General features: G+C 53.4%; 1 protein-coding gene across 1 annotated transcript in view; it reads right to left on the bottom strand.

Moving 5' to 3' along the window:
* Positions 1–17,984, bottom strand: part of LOC119037703 (solute carrier family 22 member 4) — a 40,522-nt gene extending 22,538 nt beyond the window's left edge. Inside the window, 7 exon segments of the mRNA XM_053672759.1 lie at positions 123–232; positions 15,356–15,465; positions 15,468–15,521; positions 15,524–15,613; positions 15,616–15,933; positions 16,755–16,917; positions 17,979–17,984. Coding sequence (XP_053528734.1) covers positions 123–232; positions 15,356–15,465; positions 15,468–15,521; positions 15,524–15,613; positions 15,616–15,933; positions 16,755–16,917; positions 17,979–17,984 — 851 coding nt within the window.
* Positions 17,985–18,218: the final 234 nt, after the last annotated feature.

Here is an 18,218-nt window from a genome sequence, read left to right as displayed (position 1 = left end):
AAGAGAGGAGATATCACGACTCCTCCTGTCACTGATTTGTTGGCCCAAGGGGCCCCTCTTTCTCTGGAGAGGAAAGGGAGAAGGAGCCCTCACCCACCCTTCCTCCCTCCCAGCTCCCTTACCTGTCTGACAGTTGCCTGGACATGAAGGAGCCCAGGGGCACGCCCACGAAGAACAGGGAGGAGGTGGAGGTGAGGGGCATCTTCCAGTCTCCCTCACACACCAGGTTTCACTGCCGGGGAGCATAGCACGACACGTGGGCCCAGCCCCCCCCCCCCCGCAGGCCCAGCCCCCCCGCAGGCCCAGCCCCAGGGGGTGTGAGCAGCAGCCAGGGCAGGCTCACCTTGGCTCAAAGAGCACACTCCTCGCAGCCCTGGGGTGGACTGCTGACGACCTCTTCCCGGGGCAGCCACTCCCCTCCCTGAGACGACGCCCCTTCCCCTTCTGAGAGGGACAGCGACACCTCTGGCTCTGCTCGCTTCCCACGGCGAGAAGTGAGCCGCGGCCTGGGCTGCGACGGGTGCCAGGCCCTCAGCTGCAAAGCAGCATGAAGCAGAGGTGGCATGTCTGCGTCGGAAGGCACTGCAGGTGTCACAGACTCCTGAGGGGCAGGGCGGAGGCAAGGTCACTTGGTCCCGGTGTAAAAGTGTCCTCTGCTTTGTTGAAAGGGGCAAGTGGTCCCAGCGGGGTCTGTGATTATGTGCTCTGAGTAGACTCCTCCAGAGAACCCGGTGCTCCCTGGTCCATTTACCCCAGGAGCCAAGCTTGGGGCCCCATTCGGGGCACCACCCAGGACCCCACTGAGCTGTGGTACCTTCTTTCCCATCTACACTCCTCCACCCTCCTTCCCAGAAGGGTGGGGCCTCCCACTCCCTGAGGCCCACAGGCTGTAGTCCTAACAAGAATCTGCTGGCTGCTCCATAAAATGAGGCTTTCTACGAGACTTCCAGTTCCTCCCAGCTCTTAAATCAATTCAGCAAATCTCAAAGGAGGTGCAGAAATGTCAACATGTTCAATGAACTTTTATTTATTCATTTTTAAAAGGTTTTATTTATTTATTTTTAGAGAGAGAGGAAGGGAGGGAGAAAGAGAGGGAGAGAAACATCAGCGTGTGGTTGCCTCTCCAGTGCCCCCTACTGGGGATAGGGGAACTGGTCTGCAACCCAGGCATGTGCCCTGACTGGGAATCCAACCTCAACCCTTTGGTTCGCAGGCTGGCGCTCCATCCACTGAGCTACACCAGCCAGGGCTATGTGTGTGTGTGTGTGTGTGTGTGTGTGTGTGTGTGTGTGTGTGTGTGTGTGTGTGTGTGTGTGTGTGTGTGTGTGTGTATACATTTTTAAATAAAGAGGTGTCAGTGGGTATGGGCCAGGAGGTTGCTGTGTGTGGCCGGATAACTGGTTCAGAGGAAAGACCCCCTGCCTCCCACCCCCCGGCTCCCCATCCCAGCACCACTCAGCGATGGTGCCCCTTCCATGGTGTTTGTGAAGCAATTCACAGTTTCCCAAAATAATTTTTTTAAAATCACCACCTGAGGATATCTTTATCAATGAGAGGAGAGTAAGAGAGAGAGAGAGAGAATACAGTGAGAGAGAAACATCAATTGGTTGCCTCCTGTACTCGTCCGGACTGGGGATCAAACTGCAACCTCGTGGTACATGGGAGGATGCTGCAACCGGCAGGGCTGAAATAGAGTTAAACACAAATTCACACGTTTCCATCACACCTTGTTCCGCAGCAGAGAGAGGTGTGTGTAAGGATGCACGAAAGACAAAGGTGTGAAACGAAAAGCCAAGGGAACCGGGCAAACCGAAAGCACAGGGGAGGAGGACCTGCACAACCACCACGTGCAGGGGTGGCTGGCCACCAGCTGTCCTACCCAGGGCTCTGAGCGTCCCAGCCACTCAGTGCTCAGGACCCCAGTGCAGTGACAAACTCATTCTGTAGAAGCTCAGTTCCTGAGTGTCGAGACCTGAGAGAAGCCCCTCCTAGACGCTTTCTTCCACAAAGGGGTCGCTCTGTGAAGTTGAAGCCAATGTGCTTAAATGTTGGAAGCCATCCTGCCTGTTTTCAGAAGCTGTAACCGCCATGGCTAAGGCTGAGTGAGAGACCTTGGGATCTTAAGCCACTAAGGAGACAAAGCTTATCTTCCTGGCAGGGGCACCACCTCTGCCCCCTTTACTTCACCCTGCCTGGTTCTGAGTGGATGACCAGTTAGCAAATGACGGGCAAGAGTCCTCAAGGGAGGGACAACCAAAGACAGGCATGGTCACAAAGGGGCCCTCAAGGCAGGACTTGGGGGGGCTATAGAAAAAGGGGGTGATTGACCCTCACCCCTCAGCTTTGACATAGCTGAGTCCTCATTCTGCAAGAAGCCTCTTAATCTCTTGGCTGCCTTACTTGCCCTGCCTGACTTAAGCCTGAAACAACGCCAGAGGGCAGTGCAGCCCTGTGCTGGAAAGGGCGGGTTCCCCTCAGGGTGATCAGGCCTAAGAAAGAATGTGTAAAATCCCGTGAAACATGCTTTGCTAAGAATGCCCTCAGTTTTCTGATAAGGGTCCAAGCATGAAATGAGTTTGTTCCCCAAAGTTTTATACCTCTTTAACTAATAGACCCTGACTCAGAATAAGCCCTGGTAGTTCTTTGTATGTTATCTATTGTTTGATCCTTACTGCCTGACAATGACTGATGAGCTTTACCTATATTCCTGTGCAAACTGAACCCAATAAAAGCCTATTGAGGAACAGGCTTCTGGCCCTTCTCCTTTGAGAGATCGACCACCTTTCCTCCCCAAGCAGATCATGTCTCGGTAGACTTACTCTCTTCTGTGGTGGCCAGAGGGACCCTGCAGGTGGAGCCCCTCCACACTGAGGACACCCCTGTCCTGAACAGAGACAGCAGCCAGATTCGGGAGGCAGCCTGTCCTGGTGCCGCTGGTGCTGGCCATGGGTGGGAGATCCAGGTACAGCTGCATAGAAGAAAATCAATGTGGCCCAGGAACTGGGCTCTCCGCCCTTCGGGCACGATTGAGGAGAAATCTGAGACCATGCCCAGAGTAGAATTGCATCACTGGGGAACCCCTGAATGGGGCTCAGGGAAAGGTCACAAACTCTCCAGAATTGTGTGGCAAAAGTCATGGGCCTGGCCAGCCCAGGGATTGGGAAAGGTAAATAAGACATGCACCTGAATGAATGGCAACCCGCTTCCCAAACTCACTGGCCAGTGTCAGAAAAGGCTTGGCATCTGTTCCAACACACAGCGAGATGAGCAATGGAGACTCCAGAGCCTCCTGATGTGGACCGTGACCCATTTTGCAGAGGAGTAAACTGAGACTCTGAGACTGCCATTTGTCAGGAGCCATAGCAAGTAAAAGGGCATGTGGGTTACCAGCTCAGGTCTCTGAACTCAAACTCGTAGACGTCTCCAGCTTTGGACACGAACTCCAAAGGCCAGACAAAATGAACTTATTAAATTCCTTCCCCTACACTTCGTCAAGGAGTGTGCCCGCAGGACGAGGGGTAGGAGGCCTCCCCCAGAGCCCCCAGATCTGACAGCACCCCGATCTCAAGCTCGGCAGAAGTATCGGAGGGTCCATTGTCCATCTTCACTGTTCTGTCTGCTGTGGAGCAAAAGAGCCCCTTCGAATAACGTGGTCTCTCTCTCCTTCATGGTTTTCTTAACTTCTTCTCTCAGGACCCCGCCTTAGAAGAGGACAGATAAGACATAAAGACAGAGAAAGGAAAGAGGGAGGCTGTCAGGTGTGGCGCTGGACATCGCATGAGCAAAGGTCATGGGCAGGACTGGCCACGTAATTTGCAGGCAGCGTGCAAAAGTGAAAAGGCAGAAACCCCCTTGTTCAAAAATTAAGAATTTCAAGATGCCGCTATCAGAACTTTAAAAGCAGTCACGGCCCTGTGTGACTGTGCACAGGTTGCTTGCCCATGAAGTCCGCTCAAGCAGCGGCTCAGGCCTGGTCCCTTCGGGGAGCAGGGGACAGCATCCTGAGCTGGGGCGCTGGGGAGGGTGAGGCGTGGGCCAGCTCGCCATCGTGCTCTCACTGGACGCCGGGCAGCCCCGGCTCGTTCGAGGCCCTTCTCCCTCTGGGAAGAACAGCTCAAGAAGCCCTGTCGACGGCATGTTGCACAGGAGGCGACTGGATGTGGTGCATACATGGCGGCCGCCTGCCCGGGACCTGTAGGCTGCCTTCTCCCTTCGGACGTCCCCCTCCTGCCTGCATGCAGGGGAAGGCAGCCGGACCTCTCGGCTCCCCGTGGTTGGCTCCAGGGCCGGGCCCTCTCCTGGGTAGTTGCTGTGCCCGAGGAGTCTTTTTGGAAAGCTGCAAAGGGCCTGCTAATAGGTCACAGGATTGGCAGACACAGTTCCAGCTGGGGCTGGCGGAGCTGCAGTCTAGTAAATCAGCTGTCAGTCTGAAGAGGGGCCCCTCTCTCCACGGGGCTATTTTTGGGCAGGACAGGTCCTGCCTGTCCCCAGCACCGTGGGACCTGAGGGGTGTGTCTTGGGGGCCCAAGGCCAAGGCCCCCAGGAAGTCTCCGTGTTTGACAGTGACATGATAGGCTCAGTGGGAGACAGTCTTCTCCTTGCTGGGATGGCCCTGTGCCCTGGGTCTCTGGGCACGTGTGCACCCGTACACGCAAACACATCTACACGGCCAGCTCGGAGGCTGAGGGGTGGCCTGGTGAGGAGCTAGCTGGCATTCCTTTGGACCTGTGATTTCGGGTCACACCCTAACATTTCTGAAACGTAACCCTCCCACACACCCTGGACAGAGGGGATTGTGGGAACCAACTGGCCCATGCTGAGCAGGGTGGGGGCCCCCAGCGTGTCCTCCCAGGACGACTGCGTCCTTCTCATCCTCAGGGGTTCAGACCAAGATTTCTCAACAGAGCAGAGTGAGCTCCGTGTGGCTGGACCATCTGGCCTTCAGTTCTGCTTTAAGAAATAGAAGCCCAGGTCACCAGGTAAAAGGGGCAGGAGATCACTCTTGCCAGAGAAGGGTGTGCCTCTCATCCCTCCTGACAGTAATAATGGGAACAAGCACTAGAGCGGGTTGAGCGCTCACTGTGCGCATGGTATGGTCTCACGGGACCTCAGAGTTGTCCCATGAAGTGGGCACTTTCTTTATTCCCACGTACAACTGAGGAAATGAAGGCCTAGAGCACGGAATAACCAGCCCTTGTTCTTGCGGATCGGTAAAGGGAGTTGCTTAATCATTTATCCAGCCTTCAGAGAACAGCTGCTCTGGGCCTGACTCTCTGTGGGGCACGAAATAGACATGGTCTCAGCCTCCACAAAATTCAAGGTCAAGCATACTTTATAGGGTGGAACAGGCATGCACATGGGCATGCATGAGCCCAGCCGGCCGGGGCAGGGCGGGCTCTGTGCTGGGCCCCTGAGCCTGTGCTCTCTGGCTGGAGTGGAGAAGAGGCGCCCCTTCCTCATTCTCCTCCAGGTGGACGGAGTGCTAAAACCTGAGCCTACTCACGTAACTCTTTGAGGTAACTAATGCTTGCCCGTGGTACAGGGCCTAACACATTGTCGATAAACAAATGCTGAGCAATTAGGAGTCATGGAAAATAAGTTTGGAAAATGTGTGGTATCATACAGTGTCCTTTGAAAATCACCCTCAACGTTGAACTCTTCAGGCAGCCAAAGTTTTTGCCTTTACCACAGCTGTGAAGGGCCATGAAGGACTGTGCAGAACTGAGAACTCTGGAAGGCAGCTTGATGCTGAGCAAGGGACGTGGGCTGTCTTGGGTGCTGCTAACAGCCATGAGACTTTGGACCACTCACTCACCCCTGTCAGCCTGCTTTTTCATCTTCAAAGGGGAGACAGTAATACTCCTTTGTGGGGAGGCCGTGAGCACTGGACAGGAAACGTAAGTAGAGCGTCTGACACAGGCCTGACACATTACAGGCCTCATTGCATGCCAGTCCCCTTTCCACTGACTTTACACCCTTGTCCTAAGCAAAATAATGACTCAGAATGAACAGCAGGAATAAATAAGCAGAGCAGGTTACAGTTAAACCTGAGGGAGCAAAAAAGATCCTTAGAAACAAGAACTTTGTATTCCACAACCTTTTACAATAAGGTACAAAATCTCTCTATCAGTGGCCTGCAATCTCAGAGATGAGTGTAAATGAGAAATGCACATTAATCCATGTAAGAATTAAAAATGAATTTCAATTACATCCTCTTATAGTTATTTTTCATTCCAGGGGGTGGGGGAAATAAGAAGCAGTAGTTAGTTAATAATAGAATATACGCAACCCCAATTTCTTGTTTATGACTTAGTTGTGGTTTAAAGCTGGAAATTTCTTGACCGTTGGGGGAAAAAGAAGCTGACTATTTCATTCCTTTGGATTGTAACAGCTATATTGAGACCTAATTCACATGCCACAAAATTCACTCTTTGAATGGGCACATTTCCGAGGCGTTCAGTACAGCCACAGGGTTGTGCAATTGTCGGAACTGACTAATTTTAGAATGCATCACCACCCAGCGCCTGGCAACCGTTCGGACACTATCTGTCTCCAAGGGTTTCCCAGTTTTGGACATTTCATGCAAATGGAGTCATATACTACGTGGTCTTTTGTGACTGGCTTTTGATCACTGAGTATGTTTTCCAGGTCCATTTATCCACGTTGGGTGGCGCATGCCAGTGCTTCGCCCCTGTTTATGGTGGAATAATCTACCATTGCATGGAAATGCATTTCATTTAGCCATTCACAGGCTGAGAGAGTTTGGGTCTTTTCTACTTTTGGGCTGTTACGAATGATACTGTTATGAACTTTTGTGCGTAAGGTTTTGCAGTGGACATATGTGTTTATTTTTATTGTACTTTTGGAATATATGTAGGGCAGTTGCCAAGTCACGTGATAAGTCTCTATTTAACCTTTTGAGAGACTCCCAGACTTTTTTCTACAGTGGCTGCACCATTTTACAATTCCAATAGCAATGAAGGAGGGTTTCAATTTCTCCCCGGTCTTACCAATGTTTGTTATTGTCCTGTATGTCTTTAATTTTAGCCACCCCAGTGGGTGTCGAGAACCTCTTTGTGGTTTTGAGTTGCATTTCCCTAATGATGAATAATATTGAGCATCTTTTGTGTTGACTCTGTAGTAGATCAATTTGGAGAGTGTTGACACCTTAACAATATTAAATCTTCCGCTTCCTGAACAAAACATGGGATCTCTTCCCATTTATTTGGTACTTGAATTTTTTTTCAAACATGCTTCCAGAGCATGTTTTTTCAGAGCATATTTTATGTTTTTTCAAAAAATTTTTATTTGTGAAGAACCTCCTTCAGTATTTTTGTAAGGAAGTACTGCAAGCACAAATTTCTCTCTGTTTTTGTTTAGCTGGGAATATATTTCATTTTCAAAAGACTGTGTTGCTAGAGATGAGATTCTTGGTTAACATCATTTTTCTTTCAGCACTGTGAATATGTTATCCTATCCCACTGCCTTCCGGTCTCCATGGTTTCTGATGAGAAGTCAAACGTAAATATTATTGGGGTTTCCTTGTAGATGACAAATCATATTTTTCTTGCTGCTTAAAGAAGTTTCCCAGACTTCCGGTCAAGATGGAGGCATAGGTAGACACGCTTTACCTCCTCATGCAGCCATAGAAAGAATTACAACCAGATCTCAAAAACACACAGAACCTTCAAAAAATCGAACTGTATGGCAGTCCAACAACTAAGGATTTAAAGAAGCCACATCCGTCTAGATGGGTTGGAAGGTCGGAGCTGTGGAGATGGGGCAGAGAGGTGGAGGCCACGGCCGTGGACTGGAGGGTCCCACATTCACGTGTGGTGGATAAAAATCAGGAGGAACACCTTGGGAACGAGCGATCCCAGCCCCCACCCAGACCGCACAGCCCAGGGTTCCAGAGCTGGGAAAATAAATCCCCATTACCTCCGGCTATAAAATTAGTGGGGGTTGAAGCGGTAGAAAAAACTGCCAGATTTTCAAGCTTAAACGGCCAGCACGGATTTAAAACTATGGGAACCCCAGGGTAGCAGCTGGAAGGGCAACAATCACATACCAGAGGCAGGTGAAGTGACCGGAAATGGGGCCAGTGCCAGGCAGACCGCCAGAAGCCAGGCAGCAGTGCTGTCCCCTCTCTGCGCCCCCCCCTGCCCCCACCCCGCCCCCACAACAGAGCCACAAAGCAGTGAAGCGGGTTGCCCTGCCCTGACGATCATCTAAGGCTCCGCCCCACACAATTTACAGGTGTCTTTTCCCCCACTAGAACACACTACTAAGACAGGGAATCAAAGCAGCTCTACCTAAAACACCAAAACAAACACAGGGAGGCTGCCAAATTGAGGAGACCAAAATATATATATATATAGTCCAAATGAAAGAACAGAACAAAACCCCAGAAAAAGACCTAAGGAAAGTGGAGACGGCCCGTCTGATCTAACCCTCTAATCTCCTGCCTGCCTTCCCCAGGAGTTCAGCCTCTGCACCTTGGATCTCAGAAGAGTGAGGTGGACTAAACCTTAAAATGTTCTCAGTATCTTTCTTCATATCAGAGGTAAACAAAAAGCAGCCAGAGGTGGAGAGGCCTCAGAGAAGGGTTCTGTGGTCACTGGGAGGCTTTACCCAAAGCCCAGACCCAGGCAGTTTGAGTGGGATGGTAGGGTGGGGGCGGAGCACCTGAGGGAAGGAGAAGGGGCACTCGGGGGCCTGGCTCTCCTCTTGCAGCCCAACGTGGAGCACGCCACCGCTCTCCCAGGCTCCACTCTGATAATGTGAGCAAATGGAATGGGGCCTGGGCCACCGTGAGGCTTCCCTACAGTCTGGTGGACACAGAGCAGGAACCACTAGCCTCGGGCTGTCTATGCCAAGTGCTAGGGCGTGTGAGTCAACCCAGCCTCTCCCTCCCCAGAGCCTCCCTTCTCTGTGCGCCATCTCTGTTCCACATGGGGATCCTTGCCTTTCTCTGGGGGCTCCCGAAACATGCTTACCACCCCACCAAGGTTTCAGACAACAAGGCAGGCATGCTTGGGCCCTGAGTGTAAATCCAGTTTGGCTCATCCCAGGGGAGAGACTTCAGTCCTTTCAGAGGCCCGAGTCATTTGCTGCTGCTCCCATCAGCTCCGCCAAAGCCTAGTTTTTGACAACCCGCTGCCCCACCTCCCAGACTGTGTGAGGTCTCAGCGGCCCACCACGAGGGGCAGACAAAGTCTGTTTATCCAGAAACTTGGCAGGAGGTGAGGAGGAAACAGCCTCTGGACAGAAGCACATTCTGAGATCCTGGTGGCCATTGTCAGAGGAACACAGCTGAGAGGCCACAAGCAGATTGTTTGGGGTGCGACTGCTGTCAAAGAAACAGGGAATCACATTCAGGCCAGAGCCAGGGAGTGCCCCTGAGCCTCCTTTATTTGTTCTCTGGCAAGCTTTTTCTGAAGCACTGACTAGAAATAAAAGTCTTGCTGGTGTTGGCTGGGGGCACAGGTCCCCATACCTTATCCCCTTTGGAATCTGCCAGAGGGCACGTCTGAGTGCGAACTTGGTGAACATTCAGGCTCCGTTGATAGCAAACCTGCCGGGTCTCTGCAATGGCTAACGGTATCTCAAGACAGCCTACATGGGTGATGGAAAGAAAACTGCCTGAATCTGCTTACAGCTTAAAGTTTCCATCTTTGCCGGAGCCCAGCCAGGCTGGCCAGGCCCCAGGGGAGGGATGTCCCTGAGTGCTGCCGAATGCACTCCCGTGACAGACGCCAGGCTTAGTCTGGCTCATCCTCCCCTCCTTTGTTGCTCCCAATGCCTCCCGTAAGTGTTCTGTCAGCAGAAGTGATGCCCCCAGGTTCCCACCTCCTAACTTGGGACTGTGGGTGGAAATCAGTGTGTCCTGCTCTGTCAGTGCCCTGACCCCAGGTCACAGAAAAGACACACAAGGCTCCAGAGGTCCAGGCCCTTTGCTGGAGACTCCGTCACGCTTCAGGGTACAACCACCAGCCGCTCCACCCACGGGTTTCTAGAGGAAGAACCCGGCTGCCGGAGAGGTCACAACTCTGTCTGGTGAGGAAGTAGCCGTGCCTTAGGCCACCGGCGGCTTGCCACGGAAGGGTGGTTCTTGCCAAAACCGGGCTCTGCCAGGGCCTCTGGAGCGTGGGGCCTGGCTCAGAGGTGACTGCCTCATTTTCCCAGCCCACAGACTGAAGAAGGTCCATGAAAAAAGAGGGTGTGTGTGAGGCAGAGGCCAGCCCATGATTAGACCCTGGCCAGAAACTAGGCTCAGTCTGCAGCCCTTCTCAGGCACCTAGTCCTGGAGAGCAGGCCCCTCCCTGCTCCTTCAGCCTCAGGGCTGGAGGCCTCTGAGCTTCCTCACGCACAGGCCTTGGCTCTCTGGGCCCATAACGCTGAAGGACTCTGCAGAGGGTGCTGCCTGTGGAGACGGCTCTCGCCACTGCCGTTGGTCTCAGTGAGACGGACTCCATCGTCTGACAGCCTGAGACGCTTGGGCCCCTTGTCTCCCCCCCAGCCAAAGCTTCAGTCTCAGTGTGTTGGGCCAGATTCCACGTGTTCCTGTTCTTTCTGCTCGTGCTGTGACTGGCACGCCTCCCCCGGGGCCACGCACAGTCCTCCTCTAGCCCTGGCTCCAGAGACCGGTGAAGGACCCTAGCCTGACTTTTACACTCTTTATCCTGAATGTGAAGAACAGCTGGGGTCAAGCTGGCACCACTGAGGCAACAGAATGAATAAGGAGAGTATTAGATTATAACGCATGGAAAACAGAAATATGTGTGAGTCTATACCGATAGAAAGTAATAATTGTATAGATAAATACTACATGGGAGTGAAGGGGAAGTTCTTCTTTGCAGCTCCCAGCTGATCCCCTGGAAGGAATGCAGGAGACACAAAGATCACCACTCGGCAAGTGCCACAGAAACAGTTGTTTCAGTTAAAGTCCTGTGATGGGTGCAGTAATCGGTGCGTGAAAGTCGGGAGAGAAAGAGGAGATACTTTGTACAGCCTCGGGGTGTCTCCCCCGAGGTATTTACTAACGATAAAGGGGGAAAGTGTAGCTGTACAGTGGAGACCCCCAGCAGACATCGACGTAACCGAGTGACCGTGAGGCAGGAGACAGCGTAGGAAGAACTCTGAGACTGCGATCCTGTTACTGGCCAGAATGTAGCACCCTGGTTGCTAGGAAACGTCTTTGACCAATTAGGTAGAATAAATAGTAAACCGGGGCAGGGAGGAGGAAGGAGACAAGTCTCACACATTAACTCAGCAGTCCTCAGCCTGGTCTGATAATACTGCCAGGTGTTCTAACATCGAAAGAAACACTACGTTAGCAAGAAAGAAGGAAAGTCCTTGAAATTCTATGTAGCATTTCCACTATCTGGGAAAGAAAGCCTTGAAACTGTGCTCTTATCCCACGGTCTGAATGTGGGAGAGGGTTCCCAGTGCCCAGAGAAAGAGCCCATAAAACAACTTTGGTTAATTGCCTACCTCTGGTCACCATCTGTTTTATGAGGGAGTCCCTGGTGCTTACGGAAAGAGCCTATAAGTGACTTTGGGAAGTGCTCCAATTTTAATTAACTGCCTCCTGTCATGTATTTGTTTTACAACAAGATGAGCAAATGGGGTCTGGAGCAAGATAAGGATTCAGGCTAAGAGACTCCCCACACCTACCTAAGTTTGGGTAGTCACATTCCCCCGGGGAAAGCTGGCACCGCATTTACCCGTTAATCAATGTGTGACTTTTTTCTCCTATCCCACCAACTATATGAGTCCCGAGAACAAAGGACTCTCCCCCCCCCTCTCTCTCTCTCTCTCTCTCTCTCTCTCTCGGGGTGTCGGGGTGCTCTTGGCTCTCGGGCCATTGGGCCTCATGCCTCCTGGCCTCAGGCTGCCCCGGGGCTGGCCGCCCTGGTCTTCAGCCGCTCTTGCTTTTGTCGCCCTGTTTTGCTCTGAAACTTTGCCTTTCACCCCCTACTCTCCCCAGTCCCGTTCTCTTCCATGGGAACATAGCAGGTAATAAACTGATTACCTGCTGCTAGATTTGCTGCTCTGTAATTCTGTACAGGCATCAGCAAGGAGAACCAGGTCTCTCCCGTCGACAAGCAGACTTAGCATCAGCAGAAATAAATCACCTTGAGATCACGTGACCGCTGCTGTGAGTCCTGAGGACACACCCCTTCTATGGTATTCTTACCAAAACACTCAGAAACTCAATCTTATCAAGAGACCGACTGCACAAATCCACACTGAGGGACACTCCTCAGAGTAACTGTTGGGGTCATAGAAAGTGTCAAGGCCACGAAACATGAGGAAAGACAGAGGAACTGCCCCAGACTGGAGACGAAAGAGCCTTTCAACCCAACACGGTGCAAAACCCTGGACTGGATCCTAATACAGAAAGAGAACATTCGTCCTCTTTTTTTTTTTTAGTCCAGTTTTCAGGGAAAACTGCTGAACTTCAAACAAGATATAAAATTTAGTTAATAATACTGTAACCCACGTTAATTTCTTGGTTTGAATAAATGAATTATGGTTATTAAATTGTGAACATTACAGGAACCTGAGTGGAGGGTCCATGTGAATTCTCTGCTATTTCTACTAGATCAAAGATCACTTCACAATAAAGTTTAGAGGACGTGATTCTTATTTACTGCACAGGACGAGTAAATCGAACTTTTCGCACAGCCCCGTGGAAGGAAATCACCACGAAGACACAGAGGCAGGCGCATCCGCTCAGCCGCTGGGCCACCGCTCACCTACCCACGCAGCTGTTGATGGACACTTGGGTTACGCCCACTTGTTGGCTATTCTGAATAATGGTGTAAAGGCCATGGGTGTACAAATATCTCTCCAAGTCCCTGCTGTCAATTCTTTTTGCGTGGATACCAAGAAGTGGGGTTGCTGGATCATAGGGTAACCCCGTTTTTAATTTTTGAGGAACCGCATCTGCGTCCCACAGTGCCTGCGCCGGTCTGCCTTCCGCCAGCAGTGCTCAAGGACTCCGGTTCCTCCACATGCTGCCAACGCTTATTTTCTGTTTTGTTTTTTGTTTTAATAACAGCGAGCCATCCTAATGGGTGTGAGGTGATATCTCATCAGGGTTTCGATTTGCCTTTGTAGTCCCCTAACAATCAGTGGTGTTGAGCACCTTTTTTTTTTCACACACCTGCATCTGCTCGTACAGGTGAGGAAAGGGAGGCTTGGAGCTGAGATGTGACAGACTGCAGTCAGCCGGGCACTTAGCGCTGGAGTCAGAACGGATGCCGCAGGGCTCCTCCTGTGCCACCAACTCCCTGGGGAGAGTCACCTTGGGGCCTCTCCCACCTGCCTCCCAACCACTGTCTGCCTTTTATTTGACTCCCACCACTCGAAAAGGAAGCAAGGAAGGAAAAGGCTGGTGAGAAAAAAACAAACCCTGCTGTGTGTGTGTGTGTGTGTGTGTGTGTGTGTGTGTGTGTGTGTGTGTGGTGAAGCGCATCCCCACAGCAGGGCACAATAGGGTGGCTGTGGACCTGTACTGGCGGCTGCCCGCCCAGACACCTGAGGCGGACAAAACCAGCAAGGAAGGGCAAAGGGACTGACCGACGCAGCTGTCAGGGAGGGCTGCGGCCAGGGGGGCCAGCTCCAGCTTAGCAGCTGATGACACTTCCAGAAACTGAGGTGGGATGAGCTGGCCCCCAGCCGTAGGTGGCCCTCGGCCAGGCTGTGGGCGGGGGGTGGGCCAGCACCAGGAGGCCCTCCTCAGGGATCAAATCCGGAGAAGCAAGGCCAGCTCAGGGCCCAAGCGAGGCATGGCACCGAGGCCCGTGGGAGCCTGAGGTTGTCCCCAGGCTGAGCCCAGTTTGCACAGGTCCCGTAGATTCCACAGCCACCGCTCCTGGCTGGCCACCGGTCTCTTCCAAGGCCATTCCCCTGGCTTCCTCACTAATCTTCTCGTTTTTCATAATAGCTACAGTGAGCTCTTCCTAAAAACACAAACCTGGACATGTTACCCCTTGTGTAGAACCCTTTCTATTCTCAGAATAAAGTCCACTTCGCCACATTCCTACAAGACCCACTGTGACCTGGCCTCTGCAGGCATTTCTGGCTTCACCTGTCATCCTCTGACCTCCAGCCACCCTGGTCTAAGGAATTCCGCTCCCGGAATCTGTCATGGTCATTGCCTGGATAAGCCCTGCTTATATTTCCAGACTCCGCTCAAATTTTATCCGCTCCCTCCCACTTTTTGGAGTATTTCTTCACCCTGTTATCCCCACAGAGAGGGTAATATATCTGCCCCAGGCCACACAGCAAGCCAGTCAGGATTTGAATTCAGGCTCCAGAACCCTGTTACTAACCAAGGCTGGTGTTAGCCCTCTCTGGAACATGGCCGGTGTCCCCCCTGGGCATCTAAGCTTTGAGATGCCTAAGCCCGGTGCTCAGGACAAAGCCAGCCACATGTCTGCGGACTGCCACATCGTGCTGAGCTAAGGGGACAAGCAGAGGCCACCCTCACAATTTTCTTGGGAGGAACGTAGAGCAGAGGAGGGGCCAGAAGCTGGAGAATCCTTCCTGCAGGACCGGTGGCAGGAAACCAGTCTGTGAGGATGCCCTCCTCAGAAGGAAGTGTGCCCCTCACCCGGCATCTCCCAGCTCTTACCAGATGCAAGGCAGGAAATGAAGGGGGTGAAGTATGTGTGTATCTGGACTTCTGGAACTTGGAAAACCTGCCACCAAACCATTTAGGATGCCAAGGAGCTAACGGCATAAGCTGGAGCCTCTGTCCACACCGGGCCCTGTGCTCAGGGTTGTCCGTGTGCCTGTCTTTTCACCTGTGCCTCAGGACCACGGTGACTCCCCTCCGGCTCCCTGTACTTGGCTGGCACCAGCAGGACTTTTGCTCCTTTCCAGAGAAACTGGAGACTCCAGACAGGACCCCAAGCCAAACCGCAGGCCTATGGCAGGGCACTAGGTCCCTGATGCGTCCAGAAGCCTGTAGCCAGGAACGGGCAGACCTTCCCCTCTGTGCCTGCACTTGGTCTCAGCAGCGCCCCCTACACCCCTCCTCCTGCTTATGGCAGAGCTCCACTCAGCCTGCACGTCTGGAAAGCCTGCGGCTGGGCCTCCCTGGGACAGCATCTTGAGAACAACTGCATCTGCTGTGAAACTCTGAAAGGAAAAGACGGTTGGCGATAATACTCCCTTCTCCATCCTCTCCATGCTGGACAGAGAGGTCAAGAATGAGCTTAATGTGAACCCTGTCCCTTGGGCTGCACAGATGTGTTAGAAGCATAACCCAGGGGCGGGCCAGCCAGAGTGGGGGGAGTCCCCTGGGGGACTGACACAGACCGAGGACTGCTCACACACCCACCTCGGTCACGATGGTGGACAGGAAGACGTCCTGGCTGAACTCCCAGCCATTCAGGCAGCTCTCCTGCTCCAGCTGTTCCAGGTCCACATCGAGCACGGGTTCCAGCCCAGTGCCGAGAAGTTGGCGATCCCCGCGAGCCGGTAGCGCCGGCAGCTGTGAGGCACCTGCGGCCGTCCTGCAGCCTCAGCGGGACACTGTGGTTGCGCCAGGCGCTGCTCAGGTTCGCGCTGTCCGGCACCCGGCAGCGGTGCTACGGGTCCCCGCCAGGAACATGATTGACATGCCATTGAAGCCGTTGGGGATGATGCTGGCGCTGAGCAGAAAGAAGGTGAGGCTCTGGAACGGCCCCCACTCGCCCACGAAGGCAATCACCTCGTCGTAGTCCCTAATGCTTTCCGCCGCCCCCCCCACAGCTTGCAACAGGGGGCGACGATAAGAGCGTTCCCCGCGCCGTGGCGCAGCGTTACCCGAGCGCGTCAGAGCGCCCCCTCTGGAGGAGGCCTGTTGTGGAAACCGGGACGCGCCACGGGGGTCGGTTCCTGGGAAACGTGCTGCGGGCTTGCGACCGTTTGCGGGATCTGGACGCAAAGCTGGAAGCCACCACAGAAACTTGGGACCACACCCCCATCGCCGCTGCGGCTGGGGAGGGGAGGGCGGTGATGCTGGGGTGGGATTCTCGGGCCGGTCCCCCCTCGAGTCCCGGCTCCTCGCTGCCCAGGTCCCCGCTGGGGACTCTGCAGGGGCTTGGAGCACAGCAAGGCCACCTGCGTGTGGGGGAGGAAGCTCGGCTCCAGAGCCCTCAGCGTCGCCCGCGATCCCGAAGAGCTGAGCGGCCCCACCCAAGCCTCGGAGCCAGGCCTCACCGGGTAGAGTGGGCGAAAGGGAGGGGCCGGGGCTGGAGAGCAAAGTCTTTGAGAGGTCGTCTCGCCGCCCCCTCCTCAGCCTCCGCCCCTGGCCCCGGTCACGGGTCTCTCTGCAGTCCCTTCCTATCAGGAGTCGGAGGTCAGCTGGCCTCCGGCGGGCTGGGCGTGGACGTGAGTCGATGGAACCGGTGCTCCGCGGAAACCTGTGCGAGGGTAGCGCTGCGGAGACAGCGCGCCCTCTCCTCTGGCTCGCGCGCGGCGCTCGTGTCCCGCGTCAGCTGACAGGGCGCCCACTCCCCAGCAGTGCTAGCTGGGTTTGGTCACCAGCCGGCAGCACCAGGGAAGAGCCTACGGGAGCCCGGAGCCTCACCTTGAAAAAGGGGAAACAGGCCCAGAGCTCGGAAGAGATGGTCAAGGTCACACTGCGTCAGAGAGTGGCAGGGACGAAGGGAGGTCGGGGGCAAGGGTCATCCCAAGGTCTCCAGAGAATTCAGCGCGGGGGGGGGGGGGGGGGGGGGGGGGGGGGGCTGGCCCACTGTGAGAGCACTTGATGGAGACGCTGCTGTCACTATTCCTGGATTCTGCTTCTGATCCCTTCGCTTTCTCCACGTCCCCAGGGCTCTTTATGGGGCAGCTGCCAGAGCCTTCTGGGACTGGAAGGCCTCCCGCAGGCAGAATGGACGGCCCCCAGTCCAGGAACTGGGAAGGGGGGAGCAAGGAGCAGATCCAGTCTGGTACCCAGATCGCACGGGGTAACCAGAGCAGGGACCGTGGCTGCTCAGAGCCCAGGCTGAAGACCCCTCTGCTGTTGTGTGAGCCAGCCTGCCTGAGGCTGCCCACGGGGTCCTGAGGCCCACGGACTTGATGGGCGGGAGGGCGCACCTGTTTGGAGATTTTGTACAAGTGTGTTTGCTTTTCCAGGCCCTGGTTAGGAGGATGAGGGACATTTCTGCCTCATTTTTTGTAGTCTCCTCTTAGCCTGGCATCTCACTCTCTTGGCACCTCAGTGTAATTGTCTGTATTATTGCAGACAACTCATTGTCAGGCCATGTGTCCTGATGTGCTGGGACAGCTCTGACTGATGCCCAGTAATCCAGTGCAACTATTAATAGCACTTCGCTTTACTTTTAAAACCATCCTTCATATATATAGCATGTATGTATACATATATATATTATATCCTCAAATAACATTTCATTCAATGCCACTTTGTTATAATGTTGATGAGGGGAAAAAAGTTAATTGCTGGCCCAGGCCGCTGTCTGTGACATGTTTTCACGTCTGCCCAGGTCTGCGTGAGTTTTCTCCAGGTCCCCTGGCTTCCTCCCACATCCCGAAGATGGGTGTGTAAGGTGAATACACGTGTCTCAGTCACCTCAGTCTGAGTGTGTGTGTCCACCCTGTTACGGAAGAGTGTCCGTCCAGGGTGAGTTCTGGCCTCACATCCTGAGCTTCTGGAACAGTCTCTGGCCACCATGACCCTGACCTGGAAGAAGTGGGTTGGAAAATAATGCTTACTTATTTTCACTAATTTTTCTTAGGCATATGTATAGCTCACATTTACTTCCATGTTTACTATTAGAAGTGTTTGGGTCTTTATTTAGAAGTTTGGTGTTGTTTTTTGTGGCCGGAGATCTGTTGTGGAAAGTTAACTCTTGTTTATAGCAATTAGCCTATGGTAAGGCTGGTTTCTTTACATGTGGTTTTCCTTCAAGTCAAAGTTTCCAAGAACCTATCAATGACATTAAGTGAGTACTCACCGTCATGTGGTCACTACCATACTTAGCTACTTAGCTTGGATTTCATCCCTTCTCTCTCCCCCCACTAAAAAGCAAAGCCTGACATAAGAGCTTATGTGGAGGTAGTTGATTCTGAGTAGTAACCCTAGGGAAAGGGCCAAGGGCCTGGGAGAGCCAAGAGGGAAGGAGCCAACAAATGCCATGCCGTGAGCTGGCCACTGGCCACAGGCCACAGGCAGGGTCAGTACTGGGCTGAGACGT

This window comes from Artibeus jamaicensis, unplaced genomic scaffold, assembly GCF_021234435.1.
Source record: "Artibeus jamaicensis isolate MK-2021 breed Jamaican fruit bat unplaced genomic scaffold, CSHL_Jam_final contig_786, whole genome shotgun sequence".
Classification (NCBI taxonomy): domain Eukaryota; kingdom Metazoa; phylum Chordata; class Mammalia; order Chiroptera; family Phyllostomidae; genus Artibeus; species Artibeus jamaicensis.
Note: the sequence above shows the minus strand (reverse complement) of the source record. Positions and strands in the feature narration are given on the sequence as shown.